This window comes from Triturus cristatus, chromosome 5_2 (assembly GCF_964204655.1).
Source record: "Triturus cristatus chromosome 5_2, aTriCri1.1, whole genome shotgun sequence".
Taxonomy (NCBI): Eukaryota; Metazoa; Chordata; class Amphibia; order Caudata; family Salamandridae; genus Triturus; species Triturus cristatus.
The window spans coordinates 898,442,073-898,467,965 of NC_140588.1; the positions used below are offsets into that span (position 1 = coordinate 898,442,073).

Consider the following 25,893-nt stretch of genomic DNA (forward strand, 5'->3'; position numbering starts at 1 on the left):
CTTAAGGTAATATACATAATGAATAACAAAATCAAATACAATTTACGTGAAATAGCATTAAATTAAAATACATTTAATGTAATCACCCACTCCATTCTCCTACAAACTAAGCAACCCACTACTAAAGTATAACTTAAATAAATCATTAATAAACTACTTACATAATGAACAATAAATTAAATAATTAATTACAATTGCAAACGAATTAGCCATTTTAAATATGTATAACTTAATTAACTTCCCATCCTATACCCCTACACACCCAACAACCTGCTGCTAAATATAAATTACTATAACTGAATAACAAATTTACATTTTAACTTTAAATTCAAAATATAACAATAAAATGCATAATTAATAATCAAATAAAAAAGAAAAGACAAATTAACAATAAATTAAACATATTATTTCTTTAAATCACTTCCCATCCTGTCACCCTACAAAGCCAATGACCTATTATGACAATACAAATTACTAATAACATAGAAAAAGGAATTGCTCAAAATTACAAACTACATTATAAAAAATAACAATTATACTAACAATACTAACACTTACAATTAATATATGAACTAAAACATGTTAAAATAATTAAAGAACATTATTTGTTTACAACTACATTAGTGAAAACAATCTTAAACACAATATTACTTACCGAAAAAGCAATATTCCTGCCAACGATATTCTATACCACGCTTTTTTTGCATTGCAATATTTTTTTCCTGATATTCATCTGTTCCAATATTTCAAACTCAATATTTTGTCCAAACACCACAAAATGTTGTCTGTATCTCTGATTGCATGGGATGCTGACACCGTTTAAAGCCGTTAGAAATTGTTTATTTCTCTCAGGTAGTTCTCGAGGCAGCCATGGAGGAATGCTGGACTTCAGCTCTCTTCTGCTAAAGCTGTCCACTCTTGGTAGGGCTGACAAGTTAGTGCATTTCTTTAATGTGGGTAATAGCAGTGGCCATTCCGTTGTTTGTGAAGATGTTTCATCCATGCAGGTCACTACCAGGCCTGTCCAGGCTCATGTGTTCCAGCAAGGTGCGCACAAGAAGACCTTTCCTGTTCCATTTAAGGGTTTGTTGATGTAAACGAGACATACAGCAACCTGAATACAGTGATCCGTACAGGGTTTGATTAAATAAATGAGCAGACAGCTTTAACATACAAAGAGGAAGGGTTAGCTATGTCATGGTCTGTGCTATAACATGGAAACACATCTTCTTGGCGCAACACTTACATTAGCCCCCACACCCCCGCTCAGCATAACGCAAATGATCATTATGCTACACACACCTCACACTTTAGGAGAAGTGAGGAATCTCAATTACAATAGGCTACACACATTTACCAGGGAAGGTTCAGTCAATAGGCAGCAACCCTAACTTGTGGTGCAGGTAAAAAAGCCTTAACCCCACAACTGCTACTCAATTGCACCATCAGTTATGTCAAGTCCTGTACATGAGGATGATAGTCACTCAGACTGAAAAGAATGTGTACCTTGGATGAACCCCACCTTTAGCTGTGTCTAGAACCCCGCGTGGGAAAAATATGTTGTTTAATGAAAGTAGGTCACCTAAATTGGGGGCTTAGGCTCTTGGACAGAAAAACGCAGTGGGTAAGTTGAAAATGGTAAAATGCGGAGGCTGCCGCTCTCCCTCGTTGGGCGCGCGGCCCTGTTCAAGATGATGTCTCTTCCCCGGTTCCTCTACGCACTGCAGAATACTTTGGATTGGGTACCGGCCAACTACTTTCGGGAGGTCGAAGGCCTCCAACGAACGTTGCTGTGGGACGGGCGGCCGCGAATAGCTATTGCAAAGTTGACGCTTCCATGGTACGACGGGGGTATTGCGCTTCCAGACATCCGACGGTACTATTGGGCCACCCAGCTGAGTGCGATTAATCATGGGTTTTATGGCCCTGGCCTCAGCCCCGGGTATGCCATGGACAGGTGGTTGCTGCGTGGTGGTAACTATTACAGGGCATTGTATTCGCGGTCCCTGGACTCGTCCCTCACGGGGCCCACTGGTGTGGCGGTGCGTGTGTGGAAGATGGCAACTGACTCGCTGGGCTGGAAGGATAGGCTCACCCTCGCTACCCCGCTGTTTGAATCTGAGAGACTGGGTAGGCTTTGGCACACAAAAGGCTTTGACAAATGGGACCTGATCGGCATCTCCAGGGTCGGAGATGTCCTGATTAAGGGGAGGGTGAAGTCCTTTGAAGAGTTGCAGAAGGAGTATGAGCTGGGGCCATCTGAGTTTTTCCGCTATATGCAGGTGCGTCACGCCCTCCGATCAGTCCTCATAGAGGGTGAGAAGGTGCCTGAGTCCTCTCCTTTGGAGGACCGGGTCCTTGATGGCCATATGCCTGAGAGCACGATCTCGCTCATCTATAAGAAACTGATCAACGTCCGGGCGGATATGCTTCTGGGATTGAGGGACCAGTGGTCTAGGGATGGCCTCGAGTTGGATGACGAGGATTGGCAGTCTGCTGTTTCCTCTCCTAAGGAGGTTGCGATCCCGTCGCGTCTGAGGCTGGTGCAGCTTAAAATACTGTATCGAGTGTATGTGACGGGGCCAAGGCTGGTTCACATGGGATTCTCGGAGGACGGCCTATGCAGGAGGGGATGTGGTATGGTGGGTACTTTCCTGCATATCATTTGGGAATGTGGTGTCATCACGGAATTCTGGCGGAGAGTCCATGCAGTGATGGGGGAGGTGACGGGCATTGCTATGCAGCCGGAAGCGCGGTGTTGTCTCCTGAATGTCTGGGGGCCCACTGATCATAATGCGGCGCAGATCCAATGGGTGACTCTGGGTAACATGGTCGCTAAGAGAGATATAGCGCGATTGTGGGGATCCGTGGGGCCCCCCACATTGACCGCGTGGAAAGAAAATATGGACTGGAGTATGCTAAGGGAGAAGACGGTATATTGCGCTAGAGGCCGCCCTCGGAAGTGGCACGCCATCTGGGGGCGGTGGAATCAATACAGGGGGGGAATTTGTCTTGCCCCTGATTTGGATCCCCCCGAGGAACAGCTTTCCTCCTAACCTTCTTTCCAGCTCAGTATGGTTAATGGACTTCTTTGGCCTCTGCTGTCCCCCTTCTTCCTCCTTTCACAGTACTGTAAATGGTAGATGATTGGGGTCCTGCCTCCCCTGGGGGGCTATCACCATGGGCATTCAGTGTTCTTGCCTTGCTGGGGGTTGTTGTGTGTTTTGTGTTTATATAAAAAATGGAATCTTTGCACTCCTCCTTCACTGTACTGTGGACGCGTCTCTGTTCCTCTTTATCGAAGCTGCCGAACCTCCGGGTTGTCGGCTGAATAGCTGTGTCCAGATTTTTGAAAATAAAGGTTTTTAAAAAAAAAAAAAGAAAATGGTAAAATGAGAAGTGGGCATAGAAGAGAGCTACTCGGGCAGGGACTTTCAACCCACTAGTCAGTAAACAACAACCAACTGTGTTGTAAAAATAGGAAGGAGCCGAGGCAGAGAAGTTTCCCACTGCACACAGAGATTTAGGAATTCAGTACATTCTGTGCAAGATGTACCCTGCCCTGTTGAACAATAGTTGGACACACTAGTCCCAAAGTCAGACGAGGAGAGATTTTTCTACAAAAGATTCCCTTTTGGAATGACGATTCCTTCCAGGTCTGGTTTACCTTTCCTTTGATGCCATCCACTGGCCAAGTATAGTCTTCTGTACATCATATGAGCACTGGTGCTATCAACTGTTGCTACTCAAGTTCCTCAAAGGGCTGAAGAGCAGTGTTTAGTAGCTATGATACCCAGCCCAGCTAGTAACCAGGAAACAGAAAAGTCGCCAGCTCAGCCCAAAAGGTCATTGGTGAGAACTCTTTACAGACTAGCATTACTGTTTCTAAACATTAAACCATTAAAAATAAGCAATTGAAAGTTTGTTGATAGAAGGGACAGTGCGCGAATAACGGAGTCCCACTTAGTTGACTCTGAAAACATAATTTGCTTTTCCACTTGTCTCTGCAGGGGGCTTGCTCTAAAATCAACCTTCTATAGGGACTCCTGTTGTTCGCTGAGAGTGTGTCACCCAACATGCAACCAGTGACAAATTAAAAGAATGTTGGCTGAAAGATCCCCAGTAAAAGCAAAGTGACCAAGAAGGACTGCCATACCACTGGACATTACATCCTTTTGTGGTCTTCAGCAGTCCCACTATCGTTAATGAGCTTATATTATGCATATTGTTATTTAGACAGAATATTGAAAACAAAACTATCATGGGACAAAATATTGTGTCATTAATATCAAGAACAAACATATTGTGAAGGTAAGTTTCGATAAGTAAGTAAAGTTTTACCATATATAGCTCCACATATATGAACCTTGACGATACATATATCTTCAAGGCACGTAGATGTGCAGTCAAGAATGAAAATCTATACTTAACTAATTGCACTTACCTTCTCGATATTTTGGTCCTCGATATTTTTGATACGATATTCTGTCCACACAATATTTGTGTTTCCGTAAGCGGTCAGTGATCCATGCAAATTATTGGGTCCCAGAGGTGAATTCCTTGTAACAGTTACGTATTTTTAAGCATATTGTTTGCCAAATTTCACCCTTAAACGTAACTTCCAGTTAAGATTTGATTTATTAATTGTATATCTACTTTTTCCTAGAAGTTAGGCTGTTATCCCTTAACTGTATTGCATTGTGCTTGTGATTGCTTGAATCGCAAAGAAGGCTGCTGGTGATGTTACACATTGTGCTTAGCCAAGCAAAGGCCAAGGGAATTATGTGTGAATAACTCAAAAATGAGTTGGAAGCACAGATGGTTAGCCTTGTAAGTTTAGGAATGCTCACCTTCCTAAACTTTGATCTAACATTCTCCATCGAAGGAAGGTCAGATCCCATGGACAAAAATGTACTACAGCCAGAATGTGAAGAGGAGCAGATGACCCTTTGATATGGTTGGGACATAATGGAAGTGGTTACTCCATAGGTAAACAGGAAGAAAAGTGCAGAAAACCATTTACATAATTCACTAGATCTGTGTCTCGTGTTAGAAACAGAGAGATGGCTTTTCACAATGTAGGAGCTATGACAGATATCCACTCCCCACACTCAACCATAGCCCACACTGATAAAGGGACCCTTAAACTCTGTATGCTATCCTCCCTACACCCTGTGATTTAATTTTCAGTGAGAAAAGTAGTCAACTAATTTTCATTTTCTCTTTTGAAGGTCTGGTTTCAGAATAGAAGAGCAAAGTGGAGAAAACGTGAAAAAAATGAAATTCTTGGGAGTGTACCAGGCGTGACTCTACCACACCCTCTTGGGCTGTATCTGGACATTCCTTTGAATCAGCCTCCGCTGTTTGAACCTGCTTGGCGGTCAGTGCCAATGTCAGCCATAGCTATGCCCTCATTCTCTCACAGCCTCACCCCAGCTACCATCGGATCATTTGGTATTAACAACCTAACATGGACATCTCTCTTCAGAAACCCGATTTTGAGTCCTTATTTTGGAAGGTATGAACATTTATTTTACATGATTATAACTTTTATTGTTCTGATTTTGGTGAACTGTATGGTAAACTGTATGTTATGTCTCTTCAACTTAATAGGTAGATGTCTTTATCATATCAACGTAAGGAAATGTTAAGATAGGAACTTTACAAAGCATTCCAGTACGATAGGTTGATTGACCTTGAATATTCACACACCAAAGAGCCCTCTTAAGAGATGCTTCCAGCATGCAGAAGCTGTGCTTATGCAAGCGTGCACCAGCAAACACCGAGAGAGTCTTGTCATATTCGTTCATGCCGGTAATCAGAATTAATGACTGAATCAGGATTATCAATTTTGTGGGAGCAACTGATCCAACGCAAAAGCCGGGAAAAAAAGAAAGAGCACAACTTTCCTCCCTGCTTCACAGACCTGTCGTCACACTAACTCATTCACATACGCATTCATTGGTGGGGCCCATAACACCAACACTCGCATGTTTTCTTTCACAGGTCTGCACACAGGAGGGGGAACGATGCGCTGGACATGTGGGTGGGGGTATCTTATAACCTATAGGGAAAGAAAAGTTATTTTACAAAATATACAAAAACATTCGCCACCTATAGATTCCTAATCCTAAACATCAAGACACTCCGCCCACTTGGTCGACGGACCTATTAGTTGGATTGGTTGATGGTGATTTAGAACCAGGTAAAACACATTTAAGACTCAGAATCCTTTATTCTCTTTAACGAAAGACCACAATCTCATAATCTCTGTTAACTAATCTTTGTTTATCTAAAATTTCATTGTAATTAATATTAGCATTTGTCTCATCAAATTTTAGAATTTTCTCGATCAATTTATTTAAATCGCAGAACATCATATTTACCTATTCTGGCTATCTGGGTTTTATCTAATACATTGGCTCTGCATAACCGAATTTAGTTGTTAAATTGTCCAAATAAAGCAGGCCAAAGCTCAAAGTCCGAAAGTCCTTTGCTCAGCACGTTACAGTCCCAAAGATCGCCAAAGGACCAGAAGTCGTGCCAGCATCCGTCATCGCCTGTGGGGTCAAAGAGGGTGTGCAGTCATAGTAACCGCCAAATGTCAGGGCCCTGCCTATTCTACTACTCTTTTATAATAAATTTCAGGATAACATGAAACATTTTTGGACGGGGAATGTTCATGATTGGCTAGTGGTAAAAGTCCGATTTTTAGTCAGTATGGTTCACATTGATTTTGCTGATACGTTTCCGGAGATGATTTAATACTGATGTTGCAAAGTTTCGATTTTCACTTGCATGATTCTATTGTTCATTTATACCAGTTTCTAGTGTCCGGGGTCTTGGCAGTCCACCAAGATCCTATCCTTGACAGGGACAGGGTGTCCAGAGGTTGTTGGAAAGTTCATGGAACCATCCGAGTCTGAGCAGTAGACTTCGCGCTCACTAGACGGTGGCCACTTCTGAACTCGGTTTCTGCCGCCATATTGCGATAGGCCCAAATGTCAACTTAAGTGAAACAAACACAAAATAATAATTAATACAAAGAAATGATGCTTCTAATGTTATACCCTTACTAATCCCTTTATGTATTAGTATTTTCCTAGCATATAGCGACATTTAAAGCAATATATTCACCTTTACGGTCCTCTACGAAGATGCAAACGTCACAAAAGCAACATAAATCATGCGATATCGAATTACCACATATACTACTATTAATATGCGCACGTATTTTAGTTATCAGAGTTATTTTGACATGCAAATAGCAAATTCCCACATGTAATTTTGTGTATGCAAATGGTTAGATTTAATATATCACAGCACACAATTAGTAAATTATAAGAAGTAGGTTATTCAATTAGTACTTTCATGCAAAATAGAGGAGGTATACAACATTTGGCTCTACCTGCTCCATCAATCCCCCTTTGGTGATTTTTAACATCACCCCACTACCTTTAAATTTTGGAAAACATTTTTAGTAAAAGAAATGCATTCAATTCTCTTTAATTATTTTGTTAGTTCACATAACTGCTTCACCTGTGTCTTCTTCTCTTGTTTTTCCATACAGATTGTCTTTCCACTCTTCTAATTCTACTTCTTCCAATTTCCTTTCTTTTCTTTCTCTTTGTTTCTTACAGTTTCTCTTTTTATGTGTTTTCGTAATTTTCTTTTCTTGTTACATAAACATCCTAGTCTCAAAATTAATACTAAAATAATCACACATGTTACAGGAAATAATATTTTACCAATAAAGGTACTACCTCGTTTTAATAGTAGAAAACTTTTTCCCAATCTTTTCCCAAATACCTTCAACCTCCAGTGGAACAATTTCCTCATGCATATCAGTTATATTTTTAATGTATGTCTTCAAATCTTGACTTTCGTAAGGAATGTAAGTACAACAATGTTGGAATTTCAGCATTCCACAGACTCCACCCTCTTTTGCCAAAATTACATCAAGGGCAAGTCGATTTTGCATTACCATGGCATGCATGGCAACCATTTCAGTATTTACCAATAAAAATCCCCCAGCGGTGTATGATGACAAGCGATCCACTACTGTTGATAATTTTCTAATTTTGTGTGCATTCAGAGATATTCCCACTGCTGGTATCAATGCTCCGAAAATATCTCCTACAATTTCTGACCACGATTCTCTTTTTCTACGTGTTAGTTGACTACCTAACTCATGTGCACCATCTTTTCCTCTTCCCACATGGAATATCTTTGGGAAAACCAGGCCTAGATAGCATGTGCCATACCAGTGATCTGGCAATCGATAATATGCTTTGTTCCAGCAGATAAACTATAGTCCAGGAAAAACTGGATCATTTCCTCCTTTAAATCCCCATCCACCTATGATTCTATAAGTATCATGGCAATCACTTGTGCCTACAAAATAGTTATCATATGCAGTTTTATTCCTTTCAAATGTTTTTCTCTTTCAACATCCCAGACTGTCTTTTCTTCTTTTTCCTCAGGTACTTTCCTTTGCATTTTCAACCTTCTTTCTTCAACCATATCTAAGAAAATGTTCTCCTTCTTTAGACTGCAAGTTAGATTGTTTCTAAATATTGACTCTAATGTTAATTCTTTAGTTTCTAAGAAAAATTCACCTAACACTTTAGCAGGCTTAACTTTATTCAACTTGTTAACTACAGGTACTTGTGATAATACATTATCTACATCTGAAAAGTAATATTCTAATTTCCCTATTTTGTAAAACAAACTTGCTAATACACTACATGTTATTCCAAATGTTACTGGGAGATGATGGTAAGTCACTCCCTCAGATACAGACGCCGGCAACTGCATGCAGACGTAGCAATCCCTCAGGTCCATCGTCTTCACATATCCGTATAGTAATTTAAAAAATACATTATTAGAAAAATCAGTTATAGACCTGTCTTTATGTAAATAATTTCTATCAATTTTAGTCGGATATATCTTCTGAATCTTTTCTATATTAGATTTTATTCTCACTATGTCCTTCTATTGTTTCTAGTGTAACCTTAAATGAAACCTTTAAAGCCAATGCACTCCACAGAAGCATTAGTAATCCTGTACAACACATTTTGAACCGTCTTCTAAGGAACACACATTTAGATTTTCTACTTTCTGTGTTTGCCATTTCGAAAAATGATCAGTGTCTTTTGACTTAGCCTCTTCTACTTCACATCTAGTTTTGCCTAACCCAAGGCTCTACTTGGTTCTTTTCAGTTTATGTGATTTTCCGGTAATTTATTGTTTCTCCATTTTGAACACTTTTTATCTTTTCAGTTTGGCATTTGATCGTCTTTCACTTTTCTTTCGTAATCTTGTTGCAAAATTTCCAGAAAATCCGTCTCTTCTCCGATGTCGGACAAGATAACTCTCAGGATTTCCGATTCTTCGTCTTCCTCAACCACTCCTGGTACAGTCACCTCTAGATCCCCTTGACTGTCTGCCTCTTCTTTTACTTCAGCAAAACACACAAGATGATGGACGGAATGTTGCACATTGGCAAAACATTCACCCCCAGTCACAGATCTGGGTTTAATCCATGGTTATTTTGCTCACCACGCCACCCCAGTTCAGACATGGCCATATGCAAATCAGTCTTGACCCTGTGCCGCATGGGAACAGTCCAGCCCGAACTGCCAAGCCATGTCTTCTCTGGACCGGAGTCAAGCATCCTAGGACCGGTTTCGGGGTTTCACCCCTCTTCAGCCAGGATAGCTTGACTCGAGTAGTGTAGTGAGCACAGGACCCACATCTGGGCATACCCTTCCCACATAGGGCAAACAGCAAAACACACAAGTTGATGGACAGAATGTTGCACATTGGCAAAACATTCACCCCCAGTCACAGATCTGGATTTAATCCATCGTTATTTTGCTCACCACGCCACCCCAGTTCAGACATGGCCATATGCAAATCAGTCTTGACCCTGTGCCGCATGGGAACAGTCCAGCCCGAACTGCCAAGCCATGTCTTCCCTGGACCGGAGTCAAGCATCCTAGGACCGGTTTCGGGGTTTCACCCCTCTTCAGCCAGGATAGCTTGACTCCAGTGGTGTAGTGAGCACGGGACCCACGTCTGGGCATACCCTTCCCACATAGGGCGAACAGCAAAACACACAAGTTGATGGACGGAATGTTGCACATTGGCAAAACATTCACCCCCAGTCACAGATCTGGGTTTAATCCATCGTTATTTTGCTCACCACACCACCCGAGTTCAGACATGGCCATATGCAAATCAGTCTTGACCCTGTGCCGCATGGGAACAGTCCAGCCCAAACTGCCAAGCCATGTCTTCCCTGGACCGGAGTCATGCATCCTAGGACCGGTTTCGGGGTTTCACCCCTCTTCAGCCAGGATAGCTTGACTCCAGTGTTGTAGTGAGCACCGGACCCACGTCTGGGCATACCCTTCCCACATAGGGCGAACAGCAAAACACACAAGTTGATGGACGGAATGTTGCACATTGGCAAAACATTCACCCCCAGTCACAGATCTGGGTTTAATCCATCGTTATTTTGCTCACCACACCACCCCAATTCAGACATGGCCATATGCAAATCAGTCTTGACCCTGTGGCGCATGGGAACAGTCCAGCCCGAACTGCCAAGCCATGTCTTCCCTGGACCGGAGTCAAGCATCCTAGGACCGGTTTCGGGGTTTCACCCCTCTTCAGCCAGGATAGCTTGACTCCAGTGGTGTAGTGAGCACGGGACCTACGTCTGGGCATACCCTTCCCACATAGGGCGAACAGCAAAGTACACAAGTTGATGGACGGAATGTTGCACATTGGCAAAACATTCACCCCCAGTCACAGATCTGGGTTTAATCCATCGTTATTTTGCTCACCACGGCACCCCAGTTCAGACATGGCCATATGCAAATCAGTCTTGACCCTGTGCCGAATGGGAACAGTCCAGCTCGAACTGCCAAGCCATGTCTTCCCTGCACCAGAGTCAAGCATCCTAGGACCAGTTTCGGGGTTTCACCCCTCTTCAGCCAGGATAGCTTGACTCCAGTGTCATGGAGAGCAAGGGACCCACGTCTGGGAATACCCTTCCCACTCGGGGTGACTAATGCAAAAACAATAGTTGATGGACAGAATGCAGAACAATGTCATACATTCACCCCAGTACAGAGATCTGGGCCTAAATCCATTGTTTTTTTGCAGATCATGCACAACTGGTCTTCCATCCCGATAAACCCACACATGATCTGTTGCCCGTGGTGCACATCCTGCTTTTACCCACTGTCTCATTTCCTCATCTCCTGCTTCTTCCTGCAACTGCCTCACTTCTTCCCATGTATTCACAGTTTTAGTAAACAACAAGGGACATGAATTAATTTCTCTTTCTCTTCCCCGATTTACAGAATTCTGATTTTGTGCGCAATACTGAGCCATATCTTTGGCAAACTGATTGCCAGCTGATACATATTCATTGGACTTCGTGTGAGCTGCACATTTCACAACAGCTAACTGCTTAGGCAGCTGTATCGCCTCAAGCAATTTTCCAACCACTTCAGCATTCCTTATAGGAGTTCCACTTGATGTCAAAAACCCTCTTTGCGACCAAATTTGCCCAAAGTCATGCACTACACCGAAGCCATATTGACTATCAGTTATCACAGTCACTCTCACATTCTTTCCCAACTTACATGCTCTTGTTAAGGCAAATAGTTCAGCAACTTGGGCTTATTTTACTCCTTTTAAGCAAGATGCTTCCAGTACAGCTGCTACTGTACATACTGCGTATGCTGCACTCAAAATTCCCTCATCCGTTCTTAAGCATGATCCATCCACAAACATCACATAGTCACTTTCTGTCAAAGGCATGTCTTTTATATCAGGTCGTGGTTTGGTACAGAAGTCAAGCACTTCCAAACAGTCAAGATCCACATCATCTCTGACTTCCACATTCTCAGCATCAGGTAATAACGTTGAAGGATTCACATTCAAACATCTCACAAGGCTCACATTCCTAGCACCTAGGCTGACTTTCTCACATTTAGTCAGACGACTGTGCGTCATGAATTGAGTGCGACTCCTTGTTAAAAGGATTGCCACATCATGAGGTACGAACACTCTCACAGGATATCCCATCACAATTCCTTCACTCTGTTCCAAGCTCTTACAAGTGGCTGCTACAGCTTTCAAACAACCAGGCAATGCTACAGCTACAGGGTCTAGTATAGCTGAGAAATATGCAATTGGTCTCCTCAGTTTTCCATGTTTCTGTATTAATAAAGAAAGTGCACATCCATTTCTTTCACTGCAATAGAGTTCAAACTCTTTCTCATAGTCAGGCATACCAAGTGCTGGTGCTTCACACAAACTGTCTCTCAATTGTTAAAAAGCCGTTAATTCCTCTTTATTTAATTCAATGGGGTATTTTACATCACTTCTCATCAAGCATACCAAAGGTTTTACAATCAGGGAAAAGTTACTTATCCACTGACGACAATATCCAACCATTCCAAGAAACATTCTCACTTCTCTTTGCGTCATTGGAGCTCTCATTCCTTTTATTATTTTGATTCTATCTGCAGTTACATTTCTGAGTCCTTTTTCAATTTTGTGACCTAAATATTGTACTTCTTTCTGACAGAATTGCAATGTTGATGGGGATACTTTAAGTCCTCCATCTGCCAAATGATTCAGCAATGCAATGGTATCCACTACACAAGCTTCTCGAGTTCTAGATGCTACAAGCAGGTCGTCTATGTATTGGACCAGAACTGGACTTTCAGGCATTTTTAAATCTTCTAGAGACTTTTTCAATATCTGATTGAATATTGAGGGACTCTCTGTGTACCCCTGTGGGATTCGGCACCATACCAAAATACGTTCGCCAAACCGGAAAGCAAAAATCTGTTGACCGTCAGGATGCAATGGGATGGAAAAGAAAGCATGACACAGATCAATTACGGTGTACCATTCTGCATCGTGAGGAATCTGATACAAAATCACAGATGGATTTGGTACAATGGGACAACATGACACAACGATTGTGTTTATTTTTCTGAGGTCTTACTATTCTAAATGTTCCATTAGGCTTTTTCAGGCCCATAATTGGTGAATTACATGGACTGCTCATTATTTCTCTCAGAATACCTTGCTTAATCATCCTGTCTATTATGGGAGTAACGCTGGTGTCAATTTGTACTGTGGAATATTTGGGTAACTTACTCCTTCTTTTACAGCAATTTTTACGGGATCTACATTTTTCATTAATCCCACATCTTCTCCTGTGAAATCCCATACCTCTGTCTTTACTGTCTTTTTCAATTCTTAAGGCAGCTCCTCAGGATCAAATACAGCAAATGCCTCAGTAATCTCAGGTTGCATATTAGCCATAGTCATTTTATACAGTACATCTGGAGTCTCAAATGCTATACCATCTGGAGTACAAAAGATTGTGCAATTCATCTTGCACAGCAAATCTCTCCCTAACAAATTTACAGGGTTTGAATCGCACACGACAAAACGGTGCATTTCAGAAAATTTCCCTATGTTAACTTTAACTGGATCAGTGAGATACGTTTTTATCTATCTGTTGGATACTGCAACTACTTGGATTGTTTCGTCCGAGAGAGGAAGATTTTTAACATCAGCTGACCTAACAGTTGAACGAGTAGCACCAGTATCTACTAGGAAAGTAATGTTTTCGTCATTTACCTTTCCATCCACGAATGGGCCTGTCTGGTCTACTTCTAGAGTTGCGCCAAGTATGCACTCCTCTTCCTCCCCTCGGCACCGTCAATAACCTTCTTCTGACTCTCATCACGTCATAGCCGATACTGCGACACAGCACTATCCCGCGGCAGCTTAGTTACCTGTTCTTCGTTGTAGAATCCTGTCTCATTATTGTATTTCTGATGATTTACGCTCTGTGGAAAAGGCGGTTTTGGCGCCTGATTCTGTTGGGGAACAACCTGCTGCTGTTGCTGCGGTTGACAACTCACCTCTTTCTGCACCTGTGAATTCAATGATGCATTATCACCATTAGCACTCGGGGGAAATTTACACTCGGATTTCCAATGCCCCATTCTTCCGCAATTATGACATGGCCATTTCTTTTTGGCTTCATCTATATTAAATTGTCCTTTCCCTTTTCCAATATTAAATTTTGATTTCATACCTGTATCATTTACCTGTTCAATCAATTGAGCTTCCTGTCTTTCCTCCACCTTTACTTGAGCCCACATGGCTTTTTCATTTAATTTCCGCTGTTTTGCTTCAATTTCATCACTAAAATATTTTGCATGTCTTAGGACTTCATCTATCTTTTTATTTTGCCAATCTACTGTATGCTGTTTAATCATTTCACTTACTGCAGGTTGCAATCCGTACACAAATCGATATACAAAATGACTCAAATCTTTTTCACTCAAGTTTTCATCACCACTGTACTGTTTAAAGGCAAGGAGCAACCTTTCATAGTAAGCATGTACTAATTATTTCGCTTCTTCATGAGTTCTATCAAATTTTACCCAATCAGTTTCTTTAGGAGGTACTTTATTTTTCAAAAAGGTAATTACTTGTTCATATTTTCCCATTACTTCTGGATCAGGGCACATGTTTTTGGATCTCTAGGGTATTCTTGGGTAGGCCAACTAATCATTATCTTACATTCTGTCCATAAATCTGCTGGTACTATTATGTCAAAAAGACTATTCAAATCAATCCATAAGACTTTTGATAATTTTACAAACCTGTCTACCTGCCTATACCACTCAACTGGCTTTTCGCGTAGTCGTGGAAAATCATTGGTAAATGACAAAATATCTTGTCTAGTCCATGGGACATGTACAAAGCCTCCACCTGGAATCTCTCTCATGGGACATTCAGTTACTACTTTTTCTTTTTCTCTTACTGGGTAAACGTTTTATCCATTGCATCGTCTCGTTTTCGAAACCATCTACTTTTCCATTTGTCTACATTGCCCCATTTTCTAAGTAATATGATTAAATCTTTAATCTGAATCATTCGTCCTGTCGTATTTAAATTTTCAATGTCTATTTCGGAAAAATCTACTCTATATGGTTTTTGTAATGACTTTACCTTTTCAACGTCAATACCCATTTCATTTTCCACTTCTTCTAGCTTTCATGTAAATTTCTGGCTCTCCATGTTATACTTTTGCATAGAAACATTAATTCTTCATCCTGATAGTTTTTGAATTTTTCCGTAGGAATAGTCCCTACTATTAATTCCTCTAATACTATTTTTAATTTGGACACATCTAAAGGTTTAGGCTCAGCATCTTTTTGTTGTAAACTTCTTAGCCATTCACTTAATTCATCAGAAGTAGGACCTACGGGAATCATTTCATTTTGTGTCTGTTCTGTTCCTTTTGGTGATCCTGGTACTGACTCTGTCGTCATTATTGCTCTATTTACTAAACTCTGATTTACTGTCAAATTTCTAGGAGTACTTTGTTCAGAAATTCCTACCGTTTGTCCCCACGAATTTTCTCTTATATCTCTTCTTTCTATTTCATTTTCTCTGTTTCCATTATAAGGAATCGTCAGACAATGCTCACTATCCTTTTGTTTATCGAAAATCAGCATTACAGGTCCTATTGTTACAGGAACAGTTACAGCTTCCATATTTTTAGTTAATTCTCTAATCTTCTCAGTTAATTCTAAAGTAGTTCTAGCTAATTCCGCTGAATTTTCATTTGCCACTTTACTAGTTTGAATATTTTCTGTTTCTCTGAAAGGATTATTTCTCCCTACCTCATGTGGAACTGTTTCAAATTTTATATCCTGTGTCGATTCTTTTACTGGGGCACTCGGTGTCAATGTAGAATTTGGTTGATACGGGGGTGGATTTTTATAAAACATGTCCTCAAGCACATCATCCTCCGACTCATGCACACCATACTTATAACTTTCTGATCCTGTATTATTTCTTTTTTCTGTACATTTTCTACTAGTGATTTCTTCAGCATTTCTCAAAGGCAACAACCCATCAGCCATATTTGCACTTCACCATCTCTTCATTCTATCATCATGATTCTCTTGTCCATATGATCTACCAAACATATATCTATACCTTCCGCCACTTCGTTGCCATTCTCTGTCATACATCTCATATTCCCATTCTGTCAATGCTTCAAACTGTGTAGTTCTAGGTCTCGGTTCTAATTTCATCATTCTCTCTCTCAAATTTCTCAATATCGCTAAATTAAATGAACCATGTTCTGGAAATGCCAAAACTCCATCATCTTCTGTATATGCTGCCCAATTGTCTAACCAAATACATGTATAATAACCATATTTCACAACCATAAAGGATGCAGATGATTTCGCTGGAGGAAGCAACTGTCTATCTCTAGTCACAATCGGTTTGCCCTTTTTAAATAAGTTCTTGATTTTACTGAACCAGGACTTTTTCTCTTTTTCTGGTGGATCGTAATACATAATTTTCTCCTTTCTGTATCACTAGATTTCTTCTACGACTATTTTGTTTGTTCTATCCAATCGTAGCGCGACTCACACTAATGCACCAATCTGGAGCGTCTATGTCACTTTTACAATTCTCCAATCCCAGTGCGACTCTCACTAACGCACCAATCCGGAGCGTCCATGTCACCCTGTAACTCTCCACTCCTAGCGCGGCGCACCCTAATGCACCAATCCAAAGCGTCTACATCTCTTACTGACTGTCCAATCCCAGCACAGTCTTTCTAACGTCAGCTTCTCTCGCTACTCCTGTTTCTGCTGACCCCTGCTTTACAAAATTCATCGCCAAACTTTTTACATTCACTCTTTACTAAAATTCTGTTAGTAACGACATAAAAATTCCACCATTGTCTGTTTCGCTAACAAAAGAATAGTCCTGACCTTTTTCACAAGAATTCCGTCTTTCCCGGGAGCAGCGCTTACCTCTGCCCTACTACGGAATTGTTACATCCGTTGATAAAGTAGCACTTCACTCTACCTCATCCTTCTAGCAAGCATTAGCTAACCATTTCTCTAGAAATAAAACACCTGTTGGAGACCCAATACTCCTGAGAATTAAAACCAGAGTTTCACAATTAACCTGAATGCTATTTCATTTACACACATCCAAACGAAAAATGTAGTTCATCCACACAGAATCCTGTCTTTCCCGAGAACAGCGCTTACCTCTGCCCTACTAACAAGATTATTTCATTTGTTAATAAAGTAGCACATCCCTCTACTTTATCCTTCTAACAAGCTTAGGGAACACCTATTACCTTTCCAGTGATAAGCGTAATCAGAGTGCCTTTTGGACTCCTGGTACTTAAGACCAAAATTTCACAGATGACCTTCGCTACCATACACTTCTCTCATACAGAAAATATCCCTAATGGCAACACACGACGATGTTACAGAATCGTACCCAGACAATGCGTCATGCAACTTCAATCGTCACACGTTTTCCCCGTGTACCTACAGGGCAACAACAATTCCGTATTTACTGAGAGCAGCGCTTACCTCTGCCTTACTACGGAATCGTTACAAACTTCCGACTTCCTACATCTCGGAAGTCGTCAAACAACATGGAACGCAACGCGACTCAACATAGAGTGTTAATACATAAACCAATACTTATCCAACATCCACAATCAATAATCAAATAGGAAAATCAATAAGCAATAATCAATCTATAAGCAATAATCACCAAACCAATGCAATAAAACCATCATTCTGCAAAACTGATCCAGCGCAAAAGCCGGAGAAAAAAGAAAGAGCACAACTATCCTCCCTGTGTCACAGACCTGTCGTCACACTAACTCCTTCACACACGCATTCATTGGTGGGGCCAATAACACCAACACTCGCATGTTTTCTTTTGCAGGTCTGCACACAGGAGGGGGAACGATGCGCTGGACATGTGGGTGGGGGTATCTTATAACCTGTAGGGAAAGATAAGTTCTTTTACAAAATATACATTAACATTCGCCACCTATAGATTCCTAATCCTAAACATCAAGACACTCTGCCCACTTGGTCGACGGACCAGTTAGTTGGATTGGTTGATGGTGATTTAGAACCAGCTAAAACACATTTAATACGCAGAATCCTTTATTCTCTTTAACAAAAAACCACAAACTCATAATTTCTGTTAATCAATCTTTGTTTATCAAAAATTTCATTGTAATTAATATTAGCATTTGTCTATCAAATTTTAGAATTTTCTAGATCAATTTATTTAAATCACAGAACATCATATTTACCTATTCTGGCTATCTGGGTTTTATCTAATTCATTGGCTCTGCATAACCGAATTTAGTCGTTAAATTGTCCAAATAAAGCAGGCCAAAGCTCAAAGTCCGGAAGTCCTTTGCTCAGCACGTTACAGTCCCAAAGATCGCCACAGGACCAGAAGTCGTGCCAGCATCCGTCATCGCCTGTGGGGTCAAAGAGGGTGTGCAGTCATAGTAACCGCCGAATGTCAGAGCCCTCCCTATTCTACTACTCTTTTATAATAAATTTCAGGATAACATGAAACATTTTTGGGCGGGGAATGTTCGTGATTGAATAGTGGTAAACGTCCGATTTTTGGTCAGTATGGTTCACATGGATTTTGCTGATACGTTTCAGGAGATGATTTAATACTGATGTTGCAAAGTTTTGATTTTCACTTGTATGATTCTATTGTTCATTTATACCAGTTTCTAGTGTCCGGGGTCTTAGCAGCCCACCAATATCCTATCCTTGACAAGGACAGGGTGTCCAGATGTTGTTGGAAAGTTCATGGAGCCATCCGAGTCTGCGCAGTAGACTTCGCGCTCACGAGACAGTGGCCACTTCTGAACTCGGTTTCTGCCGCCATATTGCGATCGGCCCAAATGTCAACTTAAGTGAAAAAAACACAAAAGAATAATTAATATAAAGAAATTATGCTTCTAATGTTATACCCTTACTAATCCCTTTATGCATTAGTATTTCCCTAGCATACAGTGACATTTAAAGCAATATATTCACCTTTACGGTCCTCTACGAAGATGCAAACGTCACAAAAGCAACATAAATCATGCGATATCTAATTACCACATATACTACTATTATTATGCGTACGTATTTTAGTTATCAGAGTTATTTTGCCATGCAAATAGCAAATTCCCACGTGTAATTTTGTGTATGCAAATGGTTAGATTTAATATATCACAGCACACAATTAGTAAATTATAATAAGTAGGTTATTCAATTAGTACTTTCATGCTAAATAGAGGGGGTATACAACATTTTGCTCTACCTGTTCCATCACACCCACAGCTTCACTGTTTGCCAACCCTTATTTTGTCTGGAAAGTCTGGTAAAATAAGAATGAGGAAAAATTTCTGGCATTTGTGGAAAAACTGCAGGAATCAATACATAGAGGTCCATTACGCCACCGCAATGGCAAACGGGACCGCCTGCAAGTGGTGCGGCGGTACCGCCATGGCGATCAGGATGCAACCGCCACCCTGGCGGTCGCATCCCGCATTATTAACATTGTGGCGGGCGGTGCTGTAAGCAGCACCCGCCGCATTGTCAATAATGCATGTTGTGCATTGGCATCCAACACCCAGTAATTATTGAACCCTGTGTCATCTGCAAGTCCTTTATGTAGCATTTCTCTCCCAATTACTGAGCCTCTCATGAGGACCTTAATTCAGTCCTTATCCACGTTGCGTAGGTTCAAGCCAGCTCTCCTTGTCAATCTTTTTTTACCATTTCAAATGTATGTAATCTGAAAAGTACTGGTAAACATCAAACTTGGTAGAAGATAGAATGTCGCACACTAAATCGTTCTTTAGCTAATGCCATAAAAGCCACAGATTTTGCCCGTATTCTGCTGATAAGGAAGGATTGCAAAAAGGCTATCTCTAATGCCAAAAAAGATTGGGATGGACAGAGGGGGAACATGTTTAGTCAGCTATCTTTTCAAAATGATGGTCACTGATCGCACGGGGATGTTCTACAGCTGTATCGGATCCCACTAACAATGTAACTGTGTCTGTCTGGGTTGACTATTTTCATAATCTATATTCTGATGATTCTATTGATTAAACAGAGGCAATAGTCACTACTGATTCCCGGGCAAACACTTACATCATGCCTTTGTTTGATATTGCTGATATAGTTCAATCCCTTAACGCTGTTTGTGTGTACGAGTGGCCGGTCCCAATGGCATCCCAGCAGACATTTTGTTATCTGAAGTAGAGGCCTTCTTGTGCTATAGTCTAGTTCTGGCGTTTGCAATTGCTGTAGGGGCAGCCATTCTCTATTCGTGGAAAGGCGCTATAGTATATCCTATACACAAAAAGCGACCGCTCTATACCTTGAAATTACAGGCCAATAAGTCTTATAGACTCCCTAAAAAAATATTTTGGTCACTGTCATCTTAACATAATTCAGGATTGGATTGTGGAAAGCGACATTCTTAGTCAATTCCAAGCAGGCTTCTGTCGTAGGGTTTCAACCATCGACCAAGTTTTCCGTTTCGTCAATTTACTGGAGAACTGTTTGATTGGTAGAGCAGCCTTTGTTTCACCTTCGTCGACTTAAAATCGGCTTTTGATTTAATTCCCAGATCCAGTCTTTGAAGTGCCCTGGCTGAGTTGATAATGCCTCCTCATATTTTAACTCTTTCAATTCGGTTGCAAAAGGAGCATTTTGCGCGTATCCATTGGGGGGTCAGGCCTAGTTGACGGAAAGTGTACCTGTTTGTAAAGGTGTTTGGCAGGGCTGCATCCTGGCTTCCACTCTATTTTCACTTTTTATTAATAACATTGTTCCCTTTTTGTCACAAGTGGAAGCGGACGCTCCAACTCTGGCATGTATCAAAACTCAGAATCTTCTCTTCACAGATGTCACCTTGTTGTTCGCCAAGACCCTGTGCGTGCTTCAGAAACTTCTGACTCATTTTAATGAGTTCTGTGCCACATGTGGCTTGGAGATCAACACTTCCAAAACCAAGGTGATGTTTTCAACGAACACAAATTCTTCAAGGGCAGCCTATGCTCGGGGGAAATTCCCCTCGAGAGGTTTGACTCCTTTGCATATTTAGGGGTTACATTAGCAGAGGCCGTGTCCTGACACCTTCATATCAATAAGGCAACTACTAAACTTAACAGACTTTGGGGGTGATACTTAAGGAATTTTCCATGCCCCACACTAAACCTATTTAACCGGCACTTAAGACTTATGAGGCTAAGGCTTTGGATTCAGCTTTATATGGGGCTGAACTATGGGTTTTTTCTAAACATGAGGATCTTATTAGAACCAGGAATAAATTCCTTAAAAATCTTGCTTCCCTTTCATCTAGTACCCCATTACATCCACTGTTTAGTGATCTGGGAATCACAGGGGTGGCGGGTAAAATCCTTTTACAGCCCCTATTGCATTAGAGATGCCTAAGGACCACTCCCGAACTTGTCCACTATGTGGAAAGTCTAAAAGGATGTTATGATGGTCAGCCAATTTAATTATATTCCCTGGCTCTCGAATATGAAGTCAGCATTGTACTCGATAGGGTTGTACGATTTCTGGGATCACCCGGCCTCCACTGTTTTTCCACTCAAGGTCCTTCTGAAAAAGCAATATTGGACACTGGTGGTTGCTGACAAAGCTGAGAGCAGCTAATCTCAAACTGGCTAGTGACTTTATTGATAGAAAGCCAACATGTGGCTTTGAGTCATTTTGGGACCTTTTGTCTATTCCATTGTACGGAAAATGATACTTTCAGTTTCGAATAGGCACTCTACCCCTCAGAGTGGTCTCCTCTGGATGGGCTGTCAGAGGAGACACTTGCTGCCCTAGTTGTAACTTTTCAGCATGTTTTGCATTTATCTTCTAATTTGTCTAGTTGGAGAATTTCTTAAGTATGTTTTCCTAACTATAAATATTTTAATATGTTTGTATTTTTATGGTCCTGGTGGCCAAACTAAAGTGATTTGAACTGAACTTTCATGATCACCTGATCCAACTCATTACCATTGTAACACATGCTAATGGAAAATCGGCTGTCTTTCCATAAAAAACCTAGGGGCAGATTTACAAGCCCCTTGCAACACTTTTATGCCGCTGTTGCGTCACTTTTGTGACGCAGCGGCGGCATAAACCAAGCGCCACGTTGCGACTTATTTACAATTGTAAAGCCCTGCACCACATGAAACCTGCGTCAGGTTTCATGTGGGCGTTCTGTCACAGGGTGGGCGTTCCCTCGCAGCTTAGCCCCGTAATTTGACGCGTTGAAATCTACAAGATTTCACTGAGTCAGTTTTACGATGCTGCTGCGTCAAATCCTTGAAGCTTGAAGCAGGCGTAAGGAGTGACGCACCACGTTAAGTATGGGCGGCCCCTGTGCATTGCAGGAGTTGCGTCGTGCTTACGATGCGACTCCAGCAATGCGCCGCCCGTACGCCACCAGATGCGTCACGCATCTTCCCCTCCTTGCACCATGGTGCACCGCATTGTAAATGCGACACATCCGTGGTGGCGCAAGGGGGTGATTACGTGACGCATCTGTTCTGGCGCATCCCTGCTGATTTGCAGAGATGCGCCAGAAGTTGTAAATCTGCCCCTAATCTTTGTTCTATGGCTGGTTCATTTTTTGATTCCATTTTCTCTCCATCTGAATATATGTGGGATTCTTGTCAGCCAAAGATCACTAACATCTCCACTCATTCTTTCATGTCTTTCTTTTTCATATTCCCTAAATGAATATATGTTGTCTTGCTTCATCTTACTTTCTACAGTTTCAAATTGGTTTTACAGTTTTACAGTTTCGTATGTTAGTGACCTAGTTGCATATTTAATCAACGAGCAAAGAAAAAAATAGATATTTAAGAACACATTGTACATAACCCCTTATGTTTGCAGTTAAAGTTAGAAAAAAGGCAGATGTAATGAAAGAAGAGACAAAATCTATGCTCAGGAGCTAGGCTTAGGGTTATCACAGGATATGGTGGGAAGAAGAGGTGAGATATGGTGTAGGGATTAGGGTTAAGATTTGGGTCGAAGTGAAGCAGAGATTAACTTTAGATAAATGGTTATGGTTAGAGTAAAGGAGGTAAAATGGGATGTGTAAGGGAAGGTGTTATGGGTGGTTAGGTTAGAACAGGGGCTCATGTTATGTCTTGGTAATGATCAGGATTTAGTTCAACAATGGAGTTACGGTTAGGTTCCGTTTAGAGGTGGAGTAGGGACAGAATAAGGTGTAAGGGATGGTGTAATAAGAAGCTCCAGGAAAATGGTGGCACAGGCAGTGGTAATGGGGAGAATTCATTGTAACTATTATGAAATGGCAGACCACGAGGTGTATGGCAAAATGGTTAGGGTGAGAGTTAAGGAGTGAGTTAACAGGCAGAGTAAGATTTAATGTTTGTATGTGTACAATTCGCAAAATTATTTGCAAAACATCTACTTTTTTCCCTCAACTTTTATGTATTTTCCATTGACATACTTATTAGCCGCAACGTTTTAAACTCAACATCCTCACCTCTACTTTTCTCATTCTCATTTTTTGCACTCTACTTTGTATCGTGCCACATGCTAAAAAGATTTCTGTAAAATTTCTAAATTTTATTGTTACTGTGAATATACTTTTTATTGAACACTTGTATTTTGCTACAAATTAAAAAACACAGGTCTGGCTACAATTTAAGATATTGTCCATGCCCATTGACCAGTCCTCATTTGCCCTTTTTAAATAACAACTCACATTTTTGTTTTCTTTCTCCTTAGATGGCATTTTAACAACATGAATTTGTGATTAGTACAAATTTTAAATAACATAAATTCAAAATATAGAATGTAATCTCATCATGAAACAAAGGTCTGTTAGTAACAATATAATCTCAATAAGGTTCTAGAGACAGGTAACTGATATGCAAACGGATGTTCCTTTGAAAATATCAGTTGACAAATAGGAATATTCCAAACTGAAATAATTGAAATGCTATACCAAATAGACATTTTCTGTAGTTTCATATACATTACAAAAAAAACAGAAATGCTGCTTCATTGTGGTTCAGTATTGTCTCACTTTGTTTTTGCAGGTTCCTCAATGCTTTAAATCCTCTTGTGGCCACAGCCTCTGCCTCAGGACCTCCGTCAGAGCAAGTGCCTATTCCCTTTGCTGATCCAGCAGCTGTTGAAAGAAAAACATCAAGCATTGCAGCGCTAAGACTCAAAGCCAAAGAGCACTCTGCACAGATCCCCCAATTAAAGCTCATGTCCAGTCTTACAGACACCACAAAAGAACATTCTTAGGAATTTTTTAAAAGACTGGACTAAAAATGGGGACCATAATATTATTTTCCACAGACTGTATTCTTGTAAAGGGTGTTAAAGGAAAACACACATTCTTACACATTACACTTCATTTAAAAAATGCATCACTTCATTATTTTAAAAATTCTATAATGTTCATTGTTGTTAAATTTAAGTTGAGAAAAACATATATTTTCTGTATTTTGAAAGACTGTTTGCAGGTACTATGTTGCATATGTTATGTTATTTGTGCGTTGAAACTCACCTAGAGGCACTGAAATACATTTCATAAATACATGTTCTAAAATCATGACAGTTCCTTTGTATCTGATACACTGTGTGAAACAAATAGTTTTCTTTCAATTATCACTCTGATTTTGACCAGATACCAAAATTAGCAAGTATTCATTGTGGTTGGATTGATATTGAGTTATTGTTAGGTAAAATTGTAGATTCCTTCCTGAAGATAAAATGTTCTTTCCTCTGGCATCAATGTTTTAATCTAGCTTACATGTAAACCAGTGAAGTTACAGGATCAGCATAAGCCAGATTGATAATATTTCTGTAACTCACAATTCCCAATTCACTGAAAATCTCACGAATGCATGTTTGTTGTGAAACACCTATACTTGAGGCGTTTAGCACTTTATACAGTTGAGGCCCACAATAAGTCCTGGCAAAAGGCAAATATCCCCCCCCAAAAAATTATGCAATACCAGACAAATATTCTACATGATAGAAGAGTAAAACACAGGCACCCATTACGCAAAAAAGGGTCTAGGGCTATGGTGGAAAATGTGGTGAGGGAAGCAGAACAGAGAGTGAGTCAGACTGTAATTCAACCAGTGATCAAACTCTGCCTGCTTGAGAATGATCAATTTGGGAGGGGGTGAGAATGAGGGAGGGGGCAGACATTTGCCCCCACCTCAGGCAATCAATGGATGAGTGTGTTGATTAAAAGTGGGGCAGACAAGATAGCAGCACCAGCTGTTAAGGCAGCAGGTTTGCTGCCCCGCAAGGTAAACACCTTGTCTCCCTGTTGTCTCCTCAGCTTGTAACATTCAACAACAAGTGGGCCGTGGCGAGCCAGTGGGTGATCCTTCCATGGTGCAAGCCCTGGACAGGGCCATACATTTTTAGAGTCCCTGAGATGGCCATGCCCTAAAGAATCACCAAATCCATTTTTAATAAAACATTCTCTCCAAATTTCAGCAACATATCTTGTGTTTTCATAAAGTGTCATTTCTTTTGAATGAATTGAGCTTTATTATACTTTTTGACAGGTTTCTTATAATTGTTTGGCATGAAAATATCTTCTGCAGGCGAACATATCTGGTAAAAAGATCATACTTCATATTGAAGTGTGCATCATGTCATCATCAAAATAATATTGTAGATCAGTAGAAATGAATGTATGTATTTTAGCACATCTTGCATTGCAGTGCAAGACATAATCACATCTAGCACAAATAGTGTTTTTGTATTTCAAATATGCAAATTAGTTTATAATTATTTTGAATGTATAATAACTAAAGGGCCATGCAGGCCTGTAAAATATTTGTAAAGAAGCTGTTTTTCATGTATGTTTATTCTGTGTTATGATTACGTTTAAATCAGTATCCGTATTTATTTATGCAAAGACAGCTATTAATTT

The 25,893-nt window shown here is 40.6% G+C and overlaps 1 protein-coding gene across 1 annotated transcript in view; it reads left to right on the forward strand.

The window, feature by feature from the left end:
• Positions 1–24,911, forward strand: part of LOC146829373 (uncharacterized) — a 146,897-nt gene extending 121,986 nt beyond the window's left edge. Inside the window, exons 4-5 of the mRNA XM_085606687.1 lie at positions 5,232–5,518; positions 24,026–24,911. Of these exons, the coding sequence (XP_085462813.1) occupies positions 5,232–5,518; positions 24,026–24,239 (501 nt within the window). The 3' untranslated portion in view covers positions 24,240–24,911. The remainder of the gene's footprint in view (positions 1–5,231; positions 5,519–24,025) is intronic.
• Positions 24,912–25,893: the final 982 nt, after the last annotated feature.